Genomic DNA, 24,325 nt, shown 5'->3' with positions numbered 1-24,325 from the left:
GACTGGTCCAGGCAGTTGCCAGGAGTCGTCAATGACTCACAGGCACACAAAAAAAAAAAAGCCGTGGGGAGGGAAGGGGAAGAATGAAAACTGCAGGGAGAGCTTGAATTGTTTGAGTCTGAGTCTGTTATAATCTCTGCACAAGGGTATAGCAGGCTGGAATCCTGAGCAGGAACAATCCTGTGAGGAAGGAGGCAGAACCCATTTCTTGACACTCACAGACAGATTTGGGTTTATTGCACAAAATCTTGAAGGACTGCCAGATCTTGCAAAATTTAGCCATATTTGCTCTAACTTTTGTGAGATTGGCTATCTTGAGATTTCAGCCATTGAGGTAAAACAGAATTTTAGTTTAATTTGGGGGTCTGTTGCATTCAGTCTGGTAGGGTCAAGAGTACAGTGTGCCATCAGATGCCCTCTGGCTTCCATGGTGCTCAAAATCTTCCAGTAACAAGGTAGTGGGCCATTTAAAGGAAAAGCATGGGATGCTTGGGTCCAGACACTGCATGTTGTCAGTTGTGTGTGAATTCAGCCAGGTATACTTATCCCACCTTGATGATGTTTCAGAGGGCCTTAAAGACCTGGCTATTCTCCCAAGCCTTGGGTGGGGTGGTTGGATCCCCTTGCTGGATATTGGGGTACATGTTCTGTGTGATCTGCCAGATTCACCATTTTGTTCTTTTCCCTCTTTTCCAGTGTGGCTCTTGTTTTATATGTTATTGTTCTTATTATATTGTTTTTATTCTGTTTATTGTATTGTGATTGTATTGTATTGTGTGTATTATTTGGCACCAAATCAAATTAAATCAATCAATACTTTAGTATAATGGCTTAACACAATGTTTCAACTCAGCTGTAATAAGATTTTTCATCCAAGATGTTAGGAAAACTGATGTTTGTAGAACAAAGAAGTACAAAGAGTTTAGGAAACATGCTGCATTTCTTTTCTTTTTTAAAAAAATCATAAGCTGAAACAATATGGTCAAGGCTATCTTTCCTCCCCATAACTGATTAATGCTTAAATGCCAATGCTATTTTTCTGGCTCCAGCTGGCTCCATGGTTCCAACAGTTGGCGTGCACGTTGTTCCAACCTAGTCAAGTGATTTCAGCCCCTCAGCCATAAGATCAAGCTCATAGCACCACGTTTCATAGCGGTAGGCCATGCGGATCTGTGCCACATTGGTCCTGCAGATGTTATTACCCTGTGGCCCATCTTCATGGTAGTTCTTGCCCAAAATATGGAGCTTTTCCTGTCAAAGAGATGCAATGAGTCACATGTGCATTCCAATCAGTTCTTCTCTAAGTTCTCCAATTAAAAAAAGGAGCTTCCTTTTGCTTCTCTTCCTTCTGTGTACCCTTTTTATCCCTTTGGTCAACCCTTGTCATATCCGCAGGTATTCAGCAACCCTTGAGATTTTCTAGTAAGCATCGTACCTCATGAGACAGGCCAGACTGCAGGACACTGTTGCGTGCAATCTCACACATGTCACAGGTGCTCAGCTTGAAGACCTGAGCAGCAATTGAATATTCTTCCATGAGAGGCTCCTGAGGAATAAAAAGGCACTGAAAGCACAAATGCCAAATCTGCAGCCATCCATCTTGCCAGCTTCCATCCATTTTTAAGAGCAAATATCCTAGGAAAGAAACTGGCTTCCTACCTTGGTGTAGTGGAATTGCATGGGGTCATCAGTGGAGAGAGATACCATCAGTCCCTTCTGATGGAAATCAAGGAGTGGGTTTTTGGCATACTCTAGGAAGAGACTGTTGTTGCTGAGTGGGGACATGGCAATTGGGATTTGGGCTAGGAAGTAGAGATACTGCAGCACAGGACTCTGGGGAAAAAGACGGCAGGACTGAATTAGTACAATCACGAAGCAGGATCTCTAATTTCTTCTCTGAGAGAATAGGTTTCAGGTTTATTCTAAGAGAAAGTTGAGTAATATTGTTTCTATGCTCAGGATAAATCCTAGTGCTGCTTACCTTATTTATTAATTGTTGCTCAGCACTTGGAAACACAAAATTCCAACATTTCAGTTATATCCCCACTTAGAAATCTATGATGGGATCTGAACACTGGGAAAACCTAAGTACTGTGTGGAAGCCAGCTAGACCATGTTTCCAAACTCAAGAGGGGATGAGCTCTTTGTGTAATATTACTATGAAGGAAAATCATATAAGCATCTAAAAAGGATGCATTATATCTGAGTTCTTTTGAATGCTGGAACTCACCTTCATCAGGTTCAAGCCATGAGAAATATTATCCGCAGTCATGAAGGCAGCCAGGAGGTGGGTAACAGAACCAGCTTCTCCACAGTGAGGACGGAACAGGAAGGTGTTCATACCACGCTTCCTGGAAATAGTAAGGCGGCCTTTATATATACATCTTGGGTTAATTAGGATAGAAGCAATTAGATGAGACAGAAGAATCCCTCCATAGAGGGATCCAGCTAGCTAAGACTTAATTAGATACTGTGACACACACACTCACCCTACTTTCCCTTCCTTTTCAAATGTATAGTGAGAAGAGAGCAAAAAATAGTTGGACATCTAAATTTTAGTGGGAATTCAACAGTCTTGACTTTATTCAAATTCATTTGTTCTTTCTTCTGCAGTGAATCCGGAATGAAGACTCTTAAGAGCTGGGATTGATGAAGGGATCTGACTGATGCAAATGTATTCTTGAAATACATTAGGCAATAATACACTTGCCAGAGTTAGTGGTTAGCCTTATCAGAACCATCAAACTTAAGAATATTATTTATTCTTAAGAGAGTCCCCCTCTTTAGGGGGAGATGGGCGGTAATAGAAATTTGAAAAATAAATAAATAAATAAATTATTTCAAATAAGAGTTAGCAAAGGGAATTTGAGTATCAAAGCATAATCCAAAAACAAGATGGAGCCATAACTCACCGTCGAAGATGATTCAGCACCAGGATGTTGGCATACATATAATACAAGTAATATGTGTAAGATGGATTCTTTTCATGGTTCCACTCCTCTGGCTTGGGGCTCTTGGTACAAAACATATGCCCACTGTGCTTGGACTCATCATCTACACTATCAAAACCAGTAATCTGCAAATAATAAGAAAATATTGTACAAGATGACCATCTTTATCCAAGATGCTAAAATCTCATAGTGATGTGATATCTTATTCCTTGTTATTCTCAGGGTCAAGACCCTCATTTTGATGGGTTGTTAACTTGCTCTAGTTAAGAATGTGCTGCCTTAGATTCACCTCCAGACTTTTGATATAGAACTACCCCTGCCCTCTGGCATGTGTTTTTAAAGAGCATGGCCAGTTTCTGACAATGGAGTTAGGACCATGTCCTCTGCCCCAGGCTTTCCATAGCAGGAAGTACTCACATAACGTAGGAAAACACTCAGCTCTTCATTGTCCTGAGGGTTGATTGTTGCCTGAAACACTGGCAGAAAAATGTTCTCCAGCATCTTCCCAAAGTGGGGTAGAAAGTTCTTTGCCCTGAACACATCACTGAGGGAAGGGATAGGAAAAAGAGAACCAATTCAGCTCAGTTCCTACACCACAGCAGAAGTGAATAGGCTGAAAGCCAGTTTACTGGGAGGATGTAAAACCTGCCACCTCACCAAAGTCTTGGATGTACCCCTCCCCCCAAGCATCTCCAAAAGTTGTTGTTATTACAAATTGTGTTTATATAGTACCAGGTTCAACAGAAACGACTCTCAGCAGTTTACAACATTGAAATATAAAAACAGAATAAAAACCAGTAACAAACAGAAGCAACACAAAAATGGTAAGTACTGTGTAACAGTATTTCATTCCTTAATGGCTTCCCAGAAAAAACTCTTGTCTAATTCTAGAAAGCCAACAATGGGAGTGGTGGTGTCAGTGGTGGGGTTTTTTAAGGGTTGGGTTGTGGTTTGGTTTTTGTTTTGTTTTGGCATATGGGATATGATTGTCTGGACACTTCAGATTCTCCTTCTATTTTTTTCTGTTTTTAAACTGTAAGATACCAGAGTCGTTCTGAAGTTGGGCAACTTCTAAATCTAATCCTCCTCCTCCATCATTGTCATCATCATCACCATCATCATCGCCATCTACTTTCAAGATGGAGGGTGTTCCACAACATGAAGGTGACAACAGAAAAAATATTGCCTGGGAGCCCCAGCCCCTTTTACCTCTCCTACAAGGGTGACCATTAAAAGATATTGGTACTAGCCCTAAAGAACTAAAAAAGAATGAATTAGATTCAAGGCTATGCCATGGCTGCAGCCTTGGAGTTAGAATCAGAAGATTCCACCTCACACTTTCCCTTAGGCTATGAGAAATACATTAGGAGCTAGAGTTTCCCAGGGCAGGCATCCTGAGAATGGCAATAACCAACTACCACCTGTCAGGCTTCACATATGGTTCAGCAGTAAATCTTTGCTCTCCAGACATTGAAGCCCTTATTCAAGAATTGTCTTACTTGGCACAAGTCTCTCAGGCATGACCCAGCTTGATTAGTCTTTTTATTGCAGACAAGAATGAAGCCATATATACACAGATTTGTTCAAGGCAGTAAATAGAAACCAAAACACTTATATAAGTGTTCCAGAGTTTAAATTTTAGGCTTTTTCCTCTTGCTCTTCTGAGTCAACAGATATTTGACTGTTCTATTAATGGCCATGAAAGATACCTGATATATAACAGTTCTATCTAGCCTGGGAATTATTGTATCTTGCCTCACCAGCTTCATTCCTTATATCACTTAGCACAGAGCATAAAGAAGGGTTTTCATTAAGCCCACAGAAAGGGTGAGAGGAAAAAAAAGAGATTTAAATCCAAAAGAGATAAGACAAGAGGAACTATCTTAACAATCAGAAGTCAATCAACTAGTTGAAGTGGCTTCAGCTCTAGGTTACAATAGCTGCACTGCATGAAGTTTCTGAGAAGCTTCAGCCAAGTTCGAGCCAACTAAGAAGACTGACATTGCCCTTATTTGACTAAGGAATCAGTTATCTCCTGTTTCATTGTAGCTCAATGGTGGCTCAAGGGAACTTGCTAGTAGAAAAATGTAAGAGAAGAGAAATATGAGCCTTTTGGTCAGGGAATTGGCCATTTAGGAATTCACATGGCTTTGGCAGAGAGTGGATTAGATGGGGCTAGATCATAAGCAGTTGTCCATCACCAGTCTTTGTTGGAGCAAGTTATTCTCTTAGAACTTCCCATGATATTACAAGTTCTGGCCTTCTTGTCCTTGTATATTAAGTTCATATGGTAGTTGAGTGAAAGCTAGCTGCCCTTCATCTGCATACTCTTACCCTATTTCTTATGGTATTTCCAGACGGATGCTCCTAGTGCTATTAATCAAAGACATTGTAAAATTGTTCAATGTTTGCCTCTTCAATAGATTTTAATGTGTATGATAGGAAACAAAGATGGAAATATGTGGAAAAATGGGTTATAAATGGAGGATAAATGACATCTATACTCTATATAAAATGAATGAAGATGGGAAACTGCACAGTAAAAGCGTAATTTGGAAGCACTCTTGATCCACAAATGACAAAGATATGGTAGGTATGACAAAGCCTTTCCTACTATTATACACATGCACAAACACACACACACACACACTATACACACACACACACACACACATACAGCATACATATATTTTTGCATTTTTAACTGTATTTTCTAATTCTTCTAAACTGCTTGGAAATTGTTTTAAAAATTCAAATCAGAACCTCAGTAATAACTTGCAACTATTAGAACCTAGCTAGAGTCAAAACTAACAAAACTCCAACAGTTGAGCCCAACTTTTAATGTCTTTTGTAAATGCGAACATTGCCCTTTTGTACTTACTAAATTCTGGGTACCTGGATCATCCATCTCATATTGGGCAAATATACTTGATGTTGGGTGAACCATCTAGCTAATTTGGGCCATTCTTCTGGTGAGCATCCATAGATGGAAAGTCGTGGCTCTGCATATTGGTACTTGGAATCCTCTAGGTCAGAGCCAACTTCCTGGTAAATCAGAATTAACAGGTGAATGATCTGCTTCCAGTAGATTGCTTCATGCTCACCCACACAGACTCAAACATATGTATATATCATACTATCTAACCTTAATGATGGTAGCAAAATACTCGCCATTGATGGCATTTTCAGTCTTGAGGTAAAGATCACGCAATTCACTGGCCCCTACTGGGTTATACTTGGCATTGAACTTATCAAAGCGTTGGAAGGTCTGGCGGCCCTGCAGCATGAAGGAATAGCCATAGTCAGGTACACAAACCAGTAAGTGCTGGTTTCATATTAAGAGTGATGCAGGATTTAACTGCTTGTATGACTTATCCATACTCAAGTAATAGAAAGAAATCTCTTGCATTAGGAAAGAAAAAATGGAACTTACTGCATGCACATCAAGTGAATCCACAGTCAGATCATAGGGGTGAAGACTGAGCTTCTCAAAGAGCTGTCTGAGTGTTAGTGTTTCATCCTTGGATCTGTATACCACCCTTTCAGCATCTACCCGGTATGACTTCTTAATGAATCGTAATAGATGCTTTTGATTCATGCAAGCTGCAGCATGGATATGTGTATCTACCTGTTAGAGGAGTCAAAGGTCAATTGGGAAGAAGATGGTGGTTACTGTTGAGGAGTATCTCCCTCAGAACCCATCATAAAAATGATATTTGAATAGATCAGCTAGTGCATCCCAGTTATAAAAACTACAACTCCCAGTATTCTCAGTAAACCATAATGAGGGAGCCCTTCAATCCTGTGCTTTTAAATCGCTCTAATTTGTGTTTAGATGACCAGTGTCTAAAAAAATAGAATATGTGAAACAAATGAAACAATTTGGCGCTTAGTTTAATACATTCTGACTTTCTTGTTTTGGAAAATCAAAATCTTTGATGGATTAACACTTTACTCACTCATATATATTTCCAAAAATCATGCAAGAATGAGATGACTGATGTTCTGAAACAATTTCCAGTAACTGCTGTACTTAGGTGAGAATGTAACAGGGTAAAAGTCATTGTGAGAATCGCTTCAGCTTCTTTATCTGACGTGATGCTTTCTGATATAAGGAGATACTGTTATAGCCAAATCCCTTACCTTCCGACAATTATAGAAGTCCCTGTGGGGGTTGTTCTTCAGCTCCTTCAATTCTTCCATCTCATTCAACATCTCATGTACGTTAAACTTGGAGGAGAGGAATCGAAGTCTTCGGTTGGTATAGGTTTTACTGCAACAGTTGCAAGAGGCATCATATACTTGCACATAAGTGTCCCATAGAATTAGGAACAAAACACAGATGCAGCAGCAAGAAAAGCATTTGCCAATACCACCATCATCTACCCGGCATGAAGGTCCCTGCTATTGTCAACTTAATAAATGTCACATTCCAAATTGAACAGAGGTAGCCAAATTCATGGCAGCAGGGTCATATTTGTTACCAAGTAGGACAGCTTGGCCCTTGCTTCCTTTGTCTGCAGGAATGACACTTCAATCAGACAAAGCACAGCTGCTGCATTCAGCTACAGACCTCAAGTATCAATATAGAGAATTGGTGGTGGTTGGTTTATCATTTCAATTTATTAAATTTATTAAATTTATTAATTTTTATTGATTTATTAAATTTAATAATTTAATAATTTATTAAATTTATTAATTTAATAAAGTTATTTAATTGATTTAATAAATTTATTAAATTTATTGAATTTATTGAATTTATTAATTTATTAAATTTATTAAAATTTAATTTACTTTTAATTTCAAAAAGTCACTTTTGGGGGATTTTGCACTTCTGCACTTGGCACTCTTAGGCTGGCCCAGTTTATGTGGATGGTCCATACCACAGGTGAGCATTTCTAGGGGAGACCATCTTGCAGCCCTCAGAGCCCCTCTGATCACGACTGCTGAAAATTAACAGCACAGCTTCCTGGCCTTTTCAGATGGGGAACACAAGGAAACTAGGCATATTGCTTTTGAAAACATTTTAAAACCTCCCCAAACTTTCCCCTCCCTCTGATATGTCTTGTGGCTTTATCTACTTTGTGACACTCAGTACTTCAGGAAGGTTAATAGCTGCTTTTCTCCACCTCAGAGTCTCTAGTTCCTGCCCTAGGACACTTACACAGGCCCCTGTGCTATGAGGGCAAGCAGGAAGTTCATGTCATCAAGAAAGACCTCCAGGTTAGGGTAGGACAGGTCCATGGGCTCACCCCTGGCAGCAGCTTGTTTGTCAGCATAGACATATACCACCCCTTCCTTCATTTCTATATGATAGTCCAGATTCTCAGGAAGATTGTCAGACTGCAAAGGATCTGCACCATCCTTCACTGCTGAAGTAAACACTAAAATCAAGCAAAGGAGCACTCAAGTGAGGCAAGGAAAGGTACAAGGCCTATGCCACCCTAGACATGCAGATAAATTCTACAGATCTGTGGAATCATTAGAAAATAACTCGATCTTGGGAAAGAAGATCCTCCCCCCCAAGTGATGCTTTCCTTGGTTGCCAAAAGTAAGAACCTTTGCTGAGATTCTTTCTTTTGACTTCTGACTTTTTGGCTATCTGAACAAAAGACTTCTCCCCTCCCCTTGCTTTTCTCTTTATTGTTTCTTGCAGGATGCAGCATCACATGCTCAGTTTGTTCCTATTAACTGTCTTACCACAAAAAACCTACCATATGCTAACAACACCAGTGAATGAAACACACATTCTGATTTCTGTGTATTTGTTCTGCTACGTAGTCTTTATCCCCACTCCCTTTTCACTCCCCCCAGATACATTGGTAAGCAAATGAGGTTAGAATAGGCTTGCTGAGGGCTGCATTTGGTTCTGGGGCCTTAGCTTGTCCATACTTGCATTATGGCTATTCTACAAAGTAAAGGGAGAAGGGGATTAAACTCTGTTCTCATTCAGAACACTCAAGGTTTTGTCACCTCGTTCACAGAAGGGACTTGTAACAGAAATTCTGTCCAAAGAATTAAGGTTTGAATTACATGCAACTGATAGGGGAGATCAGGGGCATAACACTTCTGTTTCATGTACTGTAGAAGGATTCAGGTTCAATCCCCAATATCTCCAGTTTAAAAATATCCCATATAGGATAATGGAACATCAGCACATTCCCTTTGCAATAGCCATAAACCCATGGCTGAATTCCATAGCAGAGGGTCTCTGACTATCTGCCTGTAAGATAGTCAGATGCATCCATAAGATGCAGCATACTTGCTCAGTCAAAGATGACATGAGAATCAGACTTCTATAACTCTTTCAGGAGAGTTCATCTCTTCCATTTTTGCATTTGATGGACTGGCTCTCACAGGGGCCTGGCAGAAAGCCCATCTCACTCTGCCAAGATACAAAGTATCTGCATCTTTAGTGCCCAGTCTCTGCACCAACAGATTTTTACTAGCATTGCTGATTGGGTTCCATAATCTCTTGGTATTTCTGCTCTGGAAAACACTTGTAGGGGTAAGTGACTGGGCTCCCTCAGGAACTGTTCACCCCAATCGCGACCCTGTTCAATCTGCACTGGCAGCCTAAGCAGCCCTTCTTTCAAGCATAGCTATATTTCCCATGTACTCCCAGCAAAGCTTGCCAATAAGAAGTTTGTTCATAAGTTACCTGGCCACATCTCTTCACTGGGCTTCCACACCTCATTTTCAATGGTGCGTAAGAACTGGGAGGGAGTCTTAGGGAATCGCTGGAGAGATTTCTGCATATACTTCTCTCGGATGCACAGGGCACTGTACAGACCTTTGCAGACTAATTCAAAGTCCTCTATGGATACCTATAAATTAACATATGTTAAGATACATATCTCTGGATAGTTCATAATCATAAGAGCATAAAACACAATAATGGTTGAAAACTACAGAAGTCTACTATGGAATCTATATGCATTGTGCTATTGTAGTAATAACAGTAAAGATGGAATAGATGAAACCTCAGCACATAGCAACTATCAAACCCTCATACCTGGAAAGCCTTATCATGCAGACAGAGAGAGAGAGAGAGAGAGAGACCATTGCTTAGCAACCTATAAGTCCTTGCAAATCTTAGCAGGGGCAAGCACTCTGCCAAATTGGGAGTCACCCAATGGATGGAGCATAGAAGATCTGAGGTAATGAGGGGAAGGAGAGAGTCCATCAGTATAAAGTTTTAAGGGGTTGTATAGTTTGGGTTTTAATCTTGTAGCCTTGTGTTGAGATTATTATATTTACAATGAAAAATGGGCATAAGTTTTGTAAATAAATTAATATTGTAGCAGCAGCCATCTCCTCCAATGATCCATCATCTGAGACAGCAATTAAAGGAAATCAAAAGCTGTGACAAGATGCCAACACTGGACCTCTTCTAAGCATCTGAATGTTTTGATTTCATTTTGATTTCTTTTAATTCACTAAATCTGTTTTATGATGTATTTGTCTTGGATTCATACTAGGTCATTCATGGTACAGTTGCTGCTGCTAATCAACAGAGTTAGAATTTATCACAAGAAAGCATTAGCACCTTTTCTTTCCCATTCCATTTCAGGACTGTATCCTTTGGGATTCAGACTGTGGAGTGGCGATTGGGAACAAGCAGCAATAATTCACTTTTCTACAGGCTTTTGTTATATTATTGTACTCATCATGTAGTATAATTTCTCCATTTAGTCAGGGATGGTGGTTGTTTCAGTTCTACTTTCAAAGATTTTATAGCTATATTTTTTTACTTGGTTCAAAACTTTATCTCAGGAAATATATTGACTTCATGTAGTAGTTTCCATGTCACAGGCTCTTATACTGTCTGCACCATTCTATAGATCTCTTGCTGGCTTACAGGGAGTGGCACAGGATAAAATGTTTAAGTTCATTTGAAAATATGCATTTTCCCCTGCATACTTCATGTAATAAGTAATAAGCAAGATTTCTTATTTGCAACATCTACTTTGCAATAGTGCCTATATCATTTTGCTTTCAGGGGTTCCTTTTGTTTAATTATAGTTCTTGCAAGACAGTATAATAGTCCTCTTATTGAATACTTGCTGATAGGATAGTACATTGAAATCTTACCAAATGGAAATTAGATCTTACATAATTGTTATTGAAAAGTCACTGATAGTAATATCACATCTGAACCATCTGGATGGTGGAAGGAAGAAGTGACAAAAGAAGGCACAGATAGACATAACTCAGCATCTTTAGCTACTGACCCCTGCAGCATAATCCCCTGTGATCTGCACACGCTGAAATTTGGGTACATCTTCATACAGAGCAGTAGTAGAGATGATTTCATCTAAAGTGGACAGTTTGGTTGAAGAATGCTCAACAATAGGAACAACCAATGCAATGGTTTTCAGCCGCAAAAGCCTCTTCTTCCTGGGATCAGTGAAAAGAATGGAAGACAAGCTTAAACTGTGTTCATACTTTGGCAGCGGTTTAGTCCAGTTGATCATATATTTCCCACATTTATTATTTCTTGTTCTGGAACATTTAAAGTCTGTTCATTTGTTAGGAGTGGAGGAATATGAATTGATCCATATGCAAATGTCTTTAAATGGATCTGGGACCTTTTGAATTTGGTTTTCATCTGCAGGCCCTTCTTCTTCCTATATTTGCATTCATTCATTCATTCATTCATTCATTCATTCATTCATAAGAGTTTTATACTGCTTCAGTCCAGCAGGGCTCTAAGCAGTATATAATGTTAACACTATAAAAACAATACCCAGTTAATAACTGTATCCTCATATCCTCAGCCCCACTCAAACAGTTCAATTTCCAAAGAGCCAGGTCTTCGAGAAAAGCCAGGTCTTAACAAATTTCTGAAAGGCCATGAGAGTAAAAGCTAACCTTGCCTCTGAGGGCAGACTGTTCCAGAGGATGGGGTGGAGATATAGAGCTGGGTATTAGAAGCATTTTGATGATTCCTGACCCTGAATCTCCTTAGCAGTGTGATTATTAAACAGGATGAGGGAGAGGACCAAGCTTTGGGGCACCCTTTAGTAGAGTTCCAAGCACTTGACTTCTCCCCCCTGCAACCTCTGACTGGATCTGCCTAATCAGTCAAGAAGGAGCAGAACCACCAAAGAATTCTGTCCTCTTCTTCTAACTCATGCAGGCAGTTCAGAAGGTTACTGGGGTTTAGAGTACTGAAGGGTGCTGAGTGGTCCAACAGGATGAAAATGGTCATGTTCCCTCTATCCAGATCCCTCCACAAATCATCAGTGAGTGTGACCAATGCAGTTTCCATCCTGTACCCAGACCTGAATCCTGATGTCATGGCTACAGATAATCTACTTCTTCCAGAATCTTTTGGATGGTTGCCACACTACTGTTTCAACAATCTTCCTCCAAAAGATATAAGACAGTAATTGCCTTTCAGTGTTGGATCTAAGGCAGCCCCTTGAGAAAGGGGTAGTTGAGTACCTCTTCCAAGGCCACTGGCACCTCCTCCTCCCACAAGGAGATACCGACTACAGTCATGATCCAATTCCTGGTCCTCTCTCTTGCTACTTTAACCAGCCAAGAGGAGAAGTCGAGTCCACATGTAGCAGAGTTAACTTCACAAAGAATCCAGTCCACTTCCTTGAGATCTACAGCTCACTCTGTATTCTGACTGACTAGAAAATGCAAGGCAAAAGCTATCATTCCTGTAATTCCAGTTAACTAACCCCCTTAGATTTTGAAAGCCTTTACTTTTCAAGGCCAGCCATACTGAAGTACGTGGCCACCTCTGGTAAGTATATTAGATTAGATGTTTTGAAATGAAGGCTGTTCTGGCACATTTGCATTAGTCATATTGAATAATATCCCATACATGTAAACCTCCCTAGTCTTGAGAGTCTTTCCCAAGCAAGGAATCAGGTTTGCTCATCACAGTATATAAGTGTATCTGAAGTATGTGTTTAGTAATATGGGTAACATAAATCCCATATGATTCCTTTTTCAGCCACACCTTATGACAGGGGACTCTCAATCTTTCTGGGCTAGTGAAATATTTGGAATGGTGAGCATATGTTGCTGAACTTCCCTATTCATAAAATGGCTACCGTGAAGCAGTAAATGGAATGTTATTTGCCATTTTGCTTAGTATCCCACCTAGCCCCTCTTGGCAGGATACTCCCTAGTATATCTCTGCTTTCCTTTGTTCTTCTTCTAGTTAGATGGCCACCCTTCCAAACAAAGCTATGCCTCTAATTTTTATTTTCTAAGAATGCACATGGGTTTTATGTAGAGTTAAATAAAAAGTTGCTACAGAATCATGTCAGCTTCTCTCTTAAAATAATTTCTGTTACTATCAAAAATTAAGTGGGTCAGAAAGCATGATAAGTATGAAGAAAAGTGTCTGCAGGTAAATAAGCACCACTGGAACCATAGCAGAGACCTCAGCCTTACGATGTTACTTATCCAAACTTTCAGGAGTTGTCTTCTTCAGATTTTCTCTCTAGCACACATATGCCCAATTCTCACCGTTTATCAGAAACATCTTTGTTCTCCTGTTTGATCATGTGCTCTTGCATTTCATGATGTGAGATGGGACAGACATCTGCCACATCAAAAGGAGAGATTTCATGCCGCCCCCCTTCCTCCTTCACCTCTGAGGCAAAGACCTTCTCTGCAAAGGAGCGCATGGCATCATCTGTTTCTGTTGGGACAAGGCAACAGATCATTAGGTCATCTTAATCCACCTGATCCATCAGAAGGGTGGATATTAAACTTTGTATGTATCCATGAAGAGATCAACCCTACAAGTTGTAATGCTAAGAAAAAAGTATGGAAGTAGCAACCCATCTGGAAAAAATGTGTTGATTGTATATATATCTCAGCAAAAGGAGGCTGTAATGGTCTGTGGGAATATCCTTGAGAGACAGGAGGAGGAAAAGCCACAGTCAGAGTAACGGTCAGATAAGAGACATCTCAGCCCACAGAAGGAATGCAAGCATGGTTAGCATCTCAGAAGGGACCCTCCCTAGTTCCCTGGAACATGAAGGCAAGGGGGTGGGGGGAGAGATGTGCTTTCACACTTGCAAGATTCTGTTACTGTAATCTTACAATAGAGGTAGTGTTAGTACTCATGGTATTGGGTTCTTGTCTGGACTACCTTGAAGGGCTGACAGAGGCAGAGTAGAGAAATAACTCGTTTATGATTAGCTACATCATTGACCCATCTAACTCAACATACTTTGTCTTGACTGGTAGGGCTTTTAGGCATAGATTTTTAGTGCTACTACTGGAGCCTTATTTAAGTGGAGATGAAAAAGGCTAACTTAAGAAGCTGAGGACCATTAATGCATAAATGTCAGAGAATAGATATATGGATGCATGCAGATGCATCATAGAAATAAAAACAGACAGATGAGTTGTATTGCCATCTGTTCCATTTGTTGTGCATGCAGGTAGTAGTAGTCCTTGCTTGGCGACCACAATTGGGACTGGCAACTCAGTCACTAAATGATGTGGTTGCTAAGCGAAATATCACATGACCATGATGGACTTACGACGTCACTTCCCATTCAGTCATTGCGGGTTGATAAGTGCAACATCTTGTGATTACAACTTGCATTTTTATTGCTGGCTTCTCCATTAACTCTGCTTGTTGGAAGCCAGTCCTGAAGCATGCAAATGGTGGTCACGTGACCGCAGGATGTTGCAATGATCATAAATGCCAGCCAGTTGTGAAGTGCCCGAATGTCAATCACATGACCTTGAGGACACTGCAGTGGTCATAAATGTGAGGACTGGTTATAAAGTTATTTTTTCAGTGCTGTTATAACATCAAACAGTTGCTAAACAGGGCAGTCATTAAGTGAGGTCTACCTGTATTTAAAGCACTACAAAGAAAAGTTGCATTTCCCTTGCATTGATTGTAGTTGCTGAGATGGAGTAATATGAGAGCAGGGAAGAAATATTGCTGAAACTGACAGGGATTAAGAACTAAGAACAAAAGAGGGGGTTAAAAGATCAAAATGCAAACATTGAAATAATTCCAACAATGCTATCTCTTGGCTATGAAGGGTAGATTCATGGTAACTGGAGGATTCAATTCTTCCTTCCTCCTTTGGGAAAATAAACCAATCTTAAAGGAGAGAAATCAACCTTATTTTAAAAGGATAAAATGTAACTCCTCCCTTTTTCTTTTTTAACTTTAAATGTTAAAATGCAAACATTCAGCACAGAAGAAGATAAATTACAGAACTTCCTACATTATGATAGTATGTCAGTTGGCAAATTCGTTAAAAAAGGAACATCTAAAAGAAAATATAGTACTCTAGACCTGTGCTTCTCAACCTTAGCAATTTAAGATGTGTGAAATTCAACTCCCAGGATTCCCTAGCCAGCATGCTGGGGGCGGGGGGGAATCATTATAAGTTCTAAAGGAAAAGTATATCTTCATAAACATAGCTGGAGATCTGATTGAAGGCTGACACTAAATAACTCAGTTCCATAACTGGTACAGAGACTTAAAAAGTATGAGATTTAGCTCAGCAGAGCAAACTGAAATAAAGCACCTAGTGCAAATTCCTGGTTGTACATTTTTTCTGTGGCTACAGAAATAGACGTTCCCTGAAACAATTGTTCTGTTCCAGTTACCTGGATACTTCCAGGTTTTTGAAAATTCCAATCCATTAATCAGAGATTGCTGAGATGGGGGGGGGGAACAGCAACTGTTCTTTACAGGCCTCTCTCCATGAGCTTCTGCCAAATTTTACCCTTTTCTATCTCCAGCAGAGGGAAGGGCTGGAGTTCCTGAATCTGTGTACATTCACAAAGCCATCTCTCATGCATAGGGATGTGTACAGTATTGTATGCTGTGATCTGCATTCACAACACATACAAAAGACTGCAAGTATATTGCACAACAATAAACTATGACTAGTATTACCATTACTATAGTGGAAGTGAAAAAAATAATCCATTGGGTATCTGATCTGTAAATAGGGTCTGGAAGAAGCAAGAACGTGATAATACTTCAGCAAGAGATGTCCAAGTGGAATAAGCAAGATAAGCATAATACTACATGATGATTAAAGGGGAATTCTGGAGACCATGTTAGTGACAGCTGTGTGCCATGCCAATGACATTGCATATTGGGAATGAGTTAGAAAGAATGAAGTCCTCGTCAACTCGAGGACACAGGCTAGAAGATGGGCAAGAGAGATCATTCTGTTCTGAATGTTTAGCTCCTGCTTAGAGATTCTTTCTGTGTAGGGTTACCAAATAGCTGAACAAGCAAAGGAGGATATGGACAATTGAAAAGGAGAGGAAATGGGGAGGAAAGGAGGACACACTAACTGTTTAAGTTTATTGGCATCCACAACAAAAATTACAGTGCAAAACTGCAGAAAAATGTATATGAAATTATTTTTTCCAGCATCAAAAGACTGGAAATTGCAGTTTCTTTCCTACAGCTCTTTATTTTCAAGAACATATGATAGCGATGATATAGAATCGGCCCAATGTGCTTTTCAAATTTCACTATAGAAACATATGACAAGTCATGTGATCTACAGACTGCAGTAATCATAGATTTGAAGGGGCTGGATTGAAACCAATTGCTGGAAGCAGGAAATAAATTAAATAATGTAAATCTAGGCTGTTGACGCTACCAACAGATGAGAAGAAGAAAGCAGCAGACAATTTATAAGGTCACAATCCACAAAAGTTTGAATGACTACTGTTGTGAAAACAGTAAAAAAAAACCCCATAAACAAGAAAATAAAAGCCAGACAATAATTTTTAAGGCTATGACTTCTGGACGGAGGACATAAGGACAAACAGGAGGACAGGTCCTCCTTTTGCTGGACATCTGGTAACCCTATTTCTTTATTGCCACAGCCACATTCTAGAAAGACAGAGAAGCAGTCTTATTCCTAGCAAAACCAAATCCTTGCATACTCTGCTGCTGAACAAAGTGACTCATGCTTAGCTCTGTACCCAGCAGTAGCCAGGCATCCAGAAAGAGAGGGCAGACTCACCAGGGCAGACTCTGCCAACACCTAGTCTTCCAAGCCAAGCACTAAGTCCAACAGGAGTCCCAAGTATAGAGCCCTAAAGCTAAAGCAAGTGATAATATCAACCATGCAGCCTTGTTCTTCGTTTCTCAGCAGGGGCCAATTTTCAACAATAGATTTTTAAGCTAGTATATTCATTCAAGAAGAAGAATCGAGTGGATTCCAACTTTCTCAATTCTGTAACACTGAAAAATCAAGCTATACAGAGAGCTCTGAATTGGTTAAGAAAGAACTATATATTCCAGCTACCCATTACAATTTCATTTTAAAAAATCAAGGATGATGTTTTTTGGTGGAAAAAAGGGAATACAAATGAGCAGGCAGAAAATCCTGATATGAAATAATGCTTAAATTAATCCTGACACAGAAATATTGATCAAGGTTATTGGACTGCTCTAGGAAAACTGATGCTTTAATAGTTTCTCCTTCAGATGGCAAATTGAGGGTTGAGTCCAGCTTTGTACAAATACTCCAGAGTCAACTGGGCAAAAAATAAATACAACAGTTTTCAAATAAGACTTCAATTGTATATTTGTGTATGAAAGAGGTGGTTTGCACATAATTTGTAGCTCATTGTCCCATATCTGGTTTAAAGAACGTGTTTTCCTGAAAAGTGACATTTTGCAACATTTCACCCAGGCTAATGAGGGCAGCACAATCCACTTGGATCCATTCTTCTGCCATCTCTGTGCAGTAACTTATTCCCAAATATAACTGCTGCTGAAAATGGATTATGGTAATCATTCGTCCATTGAATATTTCAAAGATTGGCTCCTTGACAATACTGGTGTTTCTCCTCTAATGTCAGAAATGACATAAAATTTGATCAGACTGGAGGATGGAACACTTGATCAGACTGGAGGATGAGAAAAGCTTTTTGCTTCATTCTCAGCTGTGCAATTGTAATTTTCAGTACAAATGCCTGAAAAGCTGTGGCTTAAGCATTCTGCATATCACTGTTTATGAGCTGTTCAACAAGGAGAAAGGAAGAACATTAAGAAAGCATTGGGGGGCATCTTGGCCAGACTCCCCAAGAGAACTTTAAATGTCTCTCAAAGCCTCAGTCTGGGCAAGCAAGAATCTGAGAGTCCCATCATCAACAGCACTTTCTGTACATTCTTTTAATATGCATCAAAAAGTGTGGTCTTAATCTTTACATATTCATAAGTATTATCTGCACAGACCCTTATGAATGTGATCAGAGACTCCTGCCTTCAAAGATAAGCACTCTGTAGAGGAAAGCAATGAACTGGACATGAGTATTTTCTTAGTAAAAATATAAATATGCACAATCCACATATATGTTTATGCTCCATAAACAAGCTGCTGGGGTACATTCTCAATGTCTGTTCATTCTTTTGAGAGAATGTTAATATTTCAATAATCGCCTCTGAATGAAACAGTTATATTTAGCAAATAGTTTGTAATCTTTAATGTTAATAAACTCTCTCTCTCTCTCAGAAAGTTTCCGAGCTGCACTAAGTTCCAGGTTCATAGTAAACTTCTGTGTAACTCCTGTAATTCATTTGGCACATTTTTTGCCCTCATCGTACCACCTTGCCCACCTTACCAGTTTCTGCCCAGGGATGGGTGAAATGGGTTTTGCTGGACTGAGTTCACAGTCTCTTCCACCTTTTTTCACATCTGTGGCATAATAGCTACTTGCTTCCCATTCTGCCCAAATGACTCATTTGGGGAAAATCAAAAGGCTTATCAATGCCTCATTCAAGTTCTTTTTTCCCAGTACTTAGGAAAAAAAGTAGCAAATGGCTTTTATACATATGAAGGCAACCTTGCTATAATGAGATAAGTCTACCTACTAACCTGCTGGGCTTAGACCTACCTGGAACTTTCACCTGTGGCATTTTCCTACCACTGCAGCAAAGTTTTCAGGAACTGACTTTGGAGTAGGCAAGCGGAAGAGTGAAGGTTCACAGGCAGCCAACACTCTTTATTATTGATCTGTGCTCTTGTAACCCAACTCCTCTTCTCTAAAAGGAGCGTACAAGTAAGCAACAGACTATTTAAAGCTGCAGCTAGACCAACTTTTCGCCACAGCCAATGAAGCCACAGGCTTATTTGGGGTTAATTGAGAAATACGTTGAAACCATCACAGATGAAACACTATGCCAGCATTCTATGTAGGGCTTCTAGTTGGCATCAATGGGCACTCTTCTTTTCTCCTTGAACAACATTTAGCTCCTACTGTCTCTTTTTAAGATGAGTGCAGTAATCTGAATGTGTGCCTCACTGCCTTGGCTATTGCAACCTATTTAACAATGTTTGAACCAAAGCAATAAGTTTATATTAATTATTATTAAAACAAAGTACAAAAATGAAAACATTTTTCCAGGTATGTATATCAAATGTGACAGCTTGTTTCATTTTTATTATGCATTTGACAGATCCACAAAGTATGCATTATTGAAATGTTCAATATGAATTACAGCATTAAAAGCCACAATCAATAACCACAGCTTCTTCCTCCACAAACAAAAAAATCAGGAAAATTAACTGCCCAACAGCTAGACACTACAGTGGGAAAGGTTCTGCTTCCAGCTATAGGAGTTCTCATATGAAAGAAAATCTAAGCTATAATATAGGCTGGGTTCATGCATCAGCCTAAACTGTAATGCAGTCTGGTGGGTTTGACCTAATATATTTTGTGAACCTATTCAACTGCAGTTTATTCAACAGAACATGGCTCAGCACCCTGTGTATATAGCTTAAAGGATTTTGCTCCAAAGATCTTATGCCATATAAATGAGACCTACACAATTTGGGACTAGTTTAGCTGACAAATAGCTAACAGAACAGAACAGAACAGAACAGAACAGAACAGAACAGAACAGAACAGAATACTTTATTGGCCAAGTATGATTAGACATAGAAGGAATTTGACTTCGTTGGAAGAGCTCTCAATATATTTACATAACATCAAAAATAAACAATAGTAAAGTAATAATGTTATTTACTAAAACTATACAATCAGGAAAGAAAAAAAATTGAAGGAAATAATACTACAGCTATTAACTAACACACACTCATATTTAAAGGGAGAATTAAGGGACAGTATACTGCACCTGTTGTCTAACCTATGTTCACATTTAACAGAGCATTACCGGTCACATCTTAGCAGTCACGTCTTACCATACCTTGTCAATCATTATATCATGCTACATTAATTAGGAGTTCAACAGAGCAATGGCACAAGGAAAAAAACTGTTTCAATGTCTAGATGTTTTGACATATGGTACTCTGTAGTGCCGTCCTGATGGTAGAAGTTGAAACAGTTTATGTCCAGGATGCGAAGGGTCTGCAGATATCTTCTCCACCCTCCTTTTGACCCTTGCAATATACAGGTCTTCTATAGAAGGCAGGTGGATTGCAATAATTCTTTCTGCAGACTTAACTATCCGTTGAAGTCTATATTTGTCCTGCTTGGTTGAGGAACCAAACCAGACAGTTATAGAAGAACAGATAACAGATTCAATAATTCCTCTGTAGAACTGTACCAAAAGCTCCTGAGATAGATTAAACTTCCTAAGTTGACGCAGGAAGAACATCCTTTGTTGTGCCTTTTTGATGATAGTTCTGATGTTAAGCGTCCATTTCAGGTCTTGAGAAAGATACATCTATCTGCCACTGCTACTTTTTCTTCTTTTGCAGCAAGAACAGAAGTGTTATTAGCCCCCAGATGGATGAGTACAGACTTAGCTGGTGACCTGTCCACAATTTAGAGAAACTATTTACAGAAACTAAACAAAGACATTGAAAGACAAGGATCAGGAACTGAAAAAAATCAGAAGCAGGCAGGCAGGCAGACATTTAGAGACATGCAAACTACTAGACACTAAATCTGTCTCCAAGAAAGGATCCTTTTTTTCCCCTCTGAAAGCATATCCTTTCAGAATATATCTAGGAGACTGTTATTTCAGTGGTTTCACTGAACTGAATACAAGGACTACAAGATTCTGTTTCCTCAAAAAGAGCTAATTATTTGTCTGAATTTCCTCAAATAGCCTTCCATTTTGAAATGCAATTGGGACAATTTCTGGATCCTAGTTAATTTACTGAAGCCCTATGGTCCAACCCCACACATTGTCCTTGGAAAGCACTGCCCAGTTTTCTCAGTCCATCTTCAGAAAGCTATCTGCCCTCTATAGCTGGCTATAAAAACTACATTTGCTCTACTCTTCCTGGAATGAATGTTGAAGGTATTAAAACTGCATCTGAAACCAAGAATGACCTTCAGGCTTTACAGTAACATTAATTCCCTTTTGAGCTCTTATGACTTCTTTTCTTCAAAATGTCGGATGAACTAGAGTAGGGTCAGCAGAAAAAGAACAGAGAACATGTGGAGAAGAGCTGGTACAGTAGATCTTTTGGGGCTTGTGGCCTCATGATAGAGAACTACAAAGATACAGCAGCCCCCTTGATATCTGTACAGCCCCAACCTTATTGTCATTTTAGGAAAGCCCTTAAAATGTGGCTCTTTCAGCAGGCTTCGGGGCAGGATGTTTTGTGACTCTGCACTGATACCGGTATTTTATTCTTGGTTGTGTCCAGTGTTTCCCCTCAACATAGTAATATACATTGTTTAGTAGCTTTGCTGTTGTCAGATCCCCCCGATCAAAGGTTTTACAAAACCCCTTATCGGAGCATCTACCATCATTTCCTTCTCCAACGAATGGACTCCGTGTCGCCAGATGGGAGGGGGTGTGAAGTTGGGAGTGTGAAGTGGTTTATTATGGCTATGGAGGACATCAAGGACACGGGGTTGAGATATGCCAGGAATACCATCTGGATGGGAGGGGGGGCAACATGGTTTCATGGGAAAGGGGACTAACTAAGGGAATGTAGTTTTTAAGTTAGGTTTGAGTGGGAAATCTTTATTCGCAGCTTGCCTTTTGTACCATTCACTACACTTCATTAAAACAGTTAAAGGAATCCCAGCCTCCTGACTGTGTGAATGCTTGAATGATCAGGTACTGACAGCTGTTTTTTGTCACTGTTTTAACATTCATCGTCTAGAGTCACTTGGATGATGAAGGCATCTTATAAATTGAACAAATAGCTATTAAAAACTATTTTGATCCTTAGATAGCAACTACTCCCCAATCTAGATCTCTGTGGCCTAGATCACACATGGTACTAATCTCACATATGTTCTACAAACTCACTGTAATTTATAAACCATAATTTATGGCTTATATATTCTGTAAACCCAGTTACTCTTGGCTTAATGCATGGAAGGGCAACATGTTGCTCCACTTAGCTCACAGCACTTTTGCAGTATCATAGTATGCCAAGATCATGTTGCCAAGATAAGGTAGCAAAGCGGCCATTTCTGGCGCTTCTGAAAATTAAGAGCTGAAATAGGTGTGTTAAACATCCATTGGGTTTAATATGCCTGCATTCCTAACACCTATCCCCCAGGCACTACCAAAAAAAGAGAGCATTTCAATCCTGCCATCTCGAGACAGTGTTACCTCCCTCCCATTCTCCCCACCACCTCATAGCTTACTGACAAAAACAAAAAACATAGCTAGAAAGGTTTTTCAACCTGGTGTAGTGTGATGTGTAAATAAGGCCTATCACTGTTTCCCCAGCTGTTTGGGCCAGGTTAGACAACTCTGTTGTTGATGCAATTTTTTTGATTGGGATGTACTGTCTACCTTGAGCATCATAGGTTATTGTTTGCGACTGTTGGCTTTAATCTTTGTATACTGCCCAGAACCAATGTTGTAAGATGGGCTGCCATATACTTCATTTAAATAAACAAACAAACTGATCTTTCATTAGGTGTGTGACTTCCTGTGCAGTAGGTCTACCTCTCAATAATGTTTAAGGTTACTGCTCCTTTCAGAGATTACATCAATATACTATTGACTTTTTGAGAAGAAATTAAGATCAAAGTTGCTGGCAGAGTAGAACTGGGGCTTTGGGATGCCTGTTGAGCCAGTACAAGTCACACAATTTACATCCCTTGCTTAAAATAAGAAGGTGACGGAGGTAATTCTCTGCTCAGGCACTTCCAAGGAAATGTTTCATACAAAATTCTTAGGACACAGAACTGACTGGTACGAAAAGGGGGGACTACATGCCAAAGAAGGGGAGGGTTTGAGCTCATTAGACTGTTTAACTTGGGGAAAACGCAGGAACCTTTATTTGCAACTTTTTCACTGTACTGTGTACTACACTCCATTAAAGAGATTTCTAACCTAATCAGTTATGAATCGAATTTAATGGCAAGCTGAATAACAGTCATTACAGCTTGATTCAATGGGGACCAAGCCCAGGTCTTTTAGCTTCACACTAACCACTACATCACACTAGCCTTTCTAACCATTACTCAGGGATTGATTTCCTTGTGACTCATGAGAGGAATTATTTTTTAAGGAAAAAAATCTGAAATTCACCTATAATAGAAGTATAATTTAGAAAAGAAAAAAAGTAGATGGAACGTAAGTTTTTTTTTTCTTTGACAGAAATGGACATTTTCTGCCATTCTAAGAAACAAAAATATTTTCAAGTTTCCAAATATTCAGATAAAGGTCGGTGACTAAGCGCAAGACTTGGGAGAGCTTGACTGAACAATCCAGGGATCTGACAAGGCGAAAATGTACTGTCATTTTGATGTTCTGAAGGTGGTCCACGCTCATTGGACAAGGCATTCATCTTGCAATAGTTACAGGTTCTGGTAATTATGGCCTACCCACATTTCATAATACAAAGTAGAGGATGTTGTTTCTGACCCAATTATTGAACAAACACACCAAAGAAATATTTTAGGAAAAAAAATTGTTTGCTTAGACACAGTTAAAAATGGATTACATTACAATGGATTTGGATTTAGTGCTTTGACAATATGTCAACCTTTAACATTTAATGGTCTGGAAATCCAGAGAGTAAGTCCATGAAATACCATACATTGGAAGCATGGCCCATTTTTTATCCCCACAGCATCTACTGTCCCATATTAACTGTGGTATTCAGCTATATGAGACCTTGAAATAAGCATATAACTAAAAGTGAAACCAGGTGTTACAGTAAATGTTATAGCATTCTTAAAACAAGTCACTTTGCTATCCAAATAAACATAAGCGGATAGAATATTAGCCCCAGAACTCCAGAAGAACTATTTTTAGCTGCCTCTAAATTATATATGATCAAAATCTTAACACTGTTGATTCAGCAACGATGGCCCTGACGCCCACAGCATCTTGTGATTCCTTCATGTTTTGTCTGTAAAAACAGAACTTAACCATGTCCAAACTCTATCATATATTGTGCTAGACCAGTGCTTCCCAAACCTTGGTAAATTACCCAAAATTG

The 24,325-nt window shown here is 39.5% G+C and overlaps 1 protein-coding gene across 1 annotated transcript; it reads right to left on the bottom strand.

Moving 5' to 3' along the window:
- Window positions 1-1,075: 1,075 nt before the first annotated feature.
- Window positions 1,076-18,922, bottom strand: AMPD1 (adenosine monophosphate deaminase 1). The gene is made up of 15 exons (XM_063300074.1): window positions 18,831-18,922; window positions 13,446-13,620; window positions 11,186-11,351; window positions 9,613-9,778; window positions 8,116-8,335; window positions 7,095-7,224; window positions 6,385-6,579; window positions 6,097-6,228; window positions 5,833-5,996; window positions 3,369-3,495; window positions 2,913-3,076; window positions 2,231-2,351; window positions 1,660-1,833; window positions 1,436-1,546; window positions 1,076-1,251 (listed from the first exon to the last, which is right to left on the bottom strand). Exons 1-15 carry the CDS (start codon window positions 18,850-18,852, stop codon window positions 1,093-1,095), a joined length of 2,226 nt encoding a protein of 741 aa, XP_063156144.1. The 5' UTR covers window positions 18,853-18,922; the 3' UTR covers window positions 1,076-1,092.
- Between the last annotated feature and the right edge of the window lie 5,403 nt (window positions 18,923-24,325).

The sequence above is a fragment of the Candoia aspera genome, chromosome 3 (genome assembly GCF_035149785.1).
Source record: "Candoia aspera isolate rCanAsp1 chromosome 3, rCanAsp1.hap2, whole genome shotgun sequence".
In the NCBI taxonomy this organism is placed as follows: domain Eukaryota; kingdom Metazoa; phylum Chordata; class Lepidosauria; order Squamata; family Boidae; genus Candoia; species Candoia aspera.
Note: the sequence above shows the minus strand (reverse complement) of the source record. Positions and strands in the feature narration are given on the sequence as shown.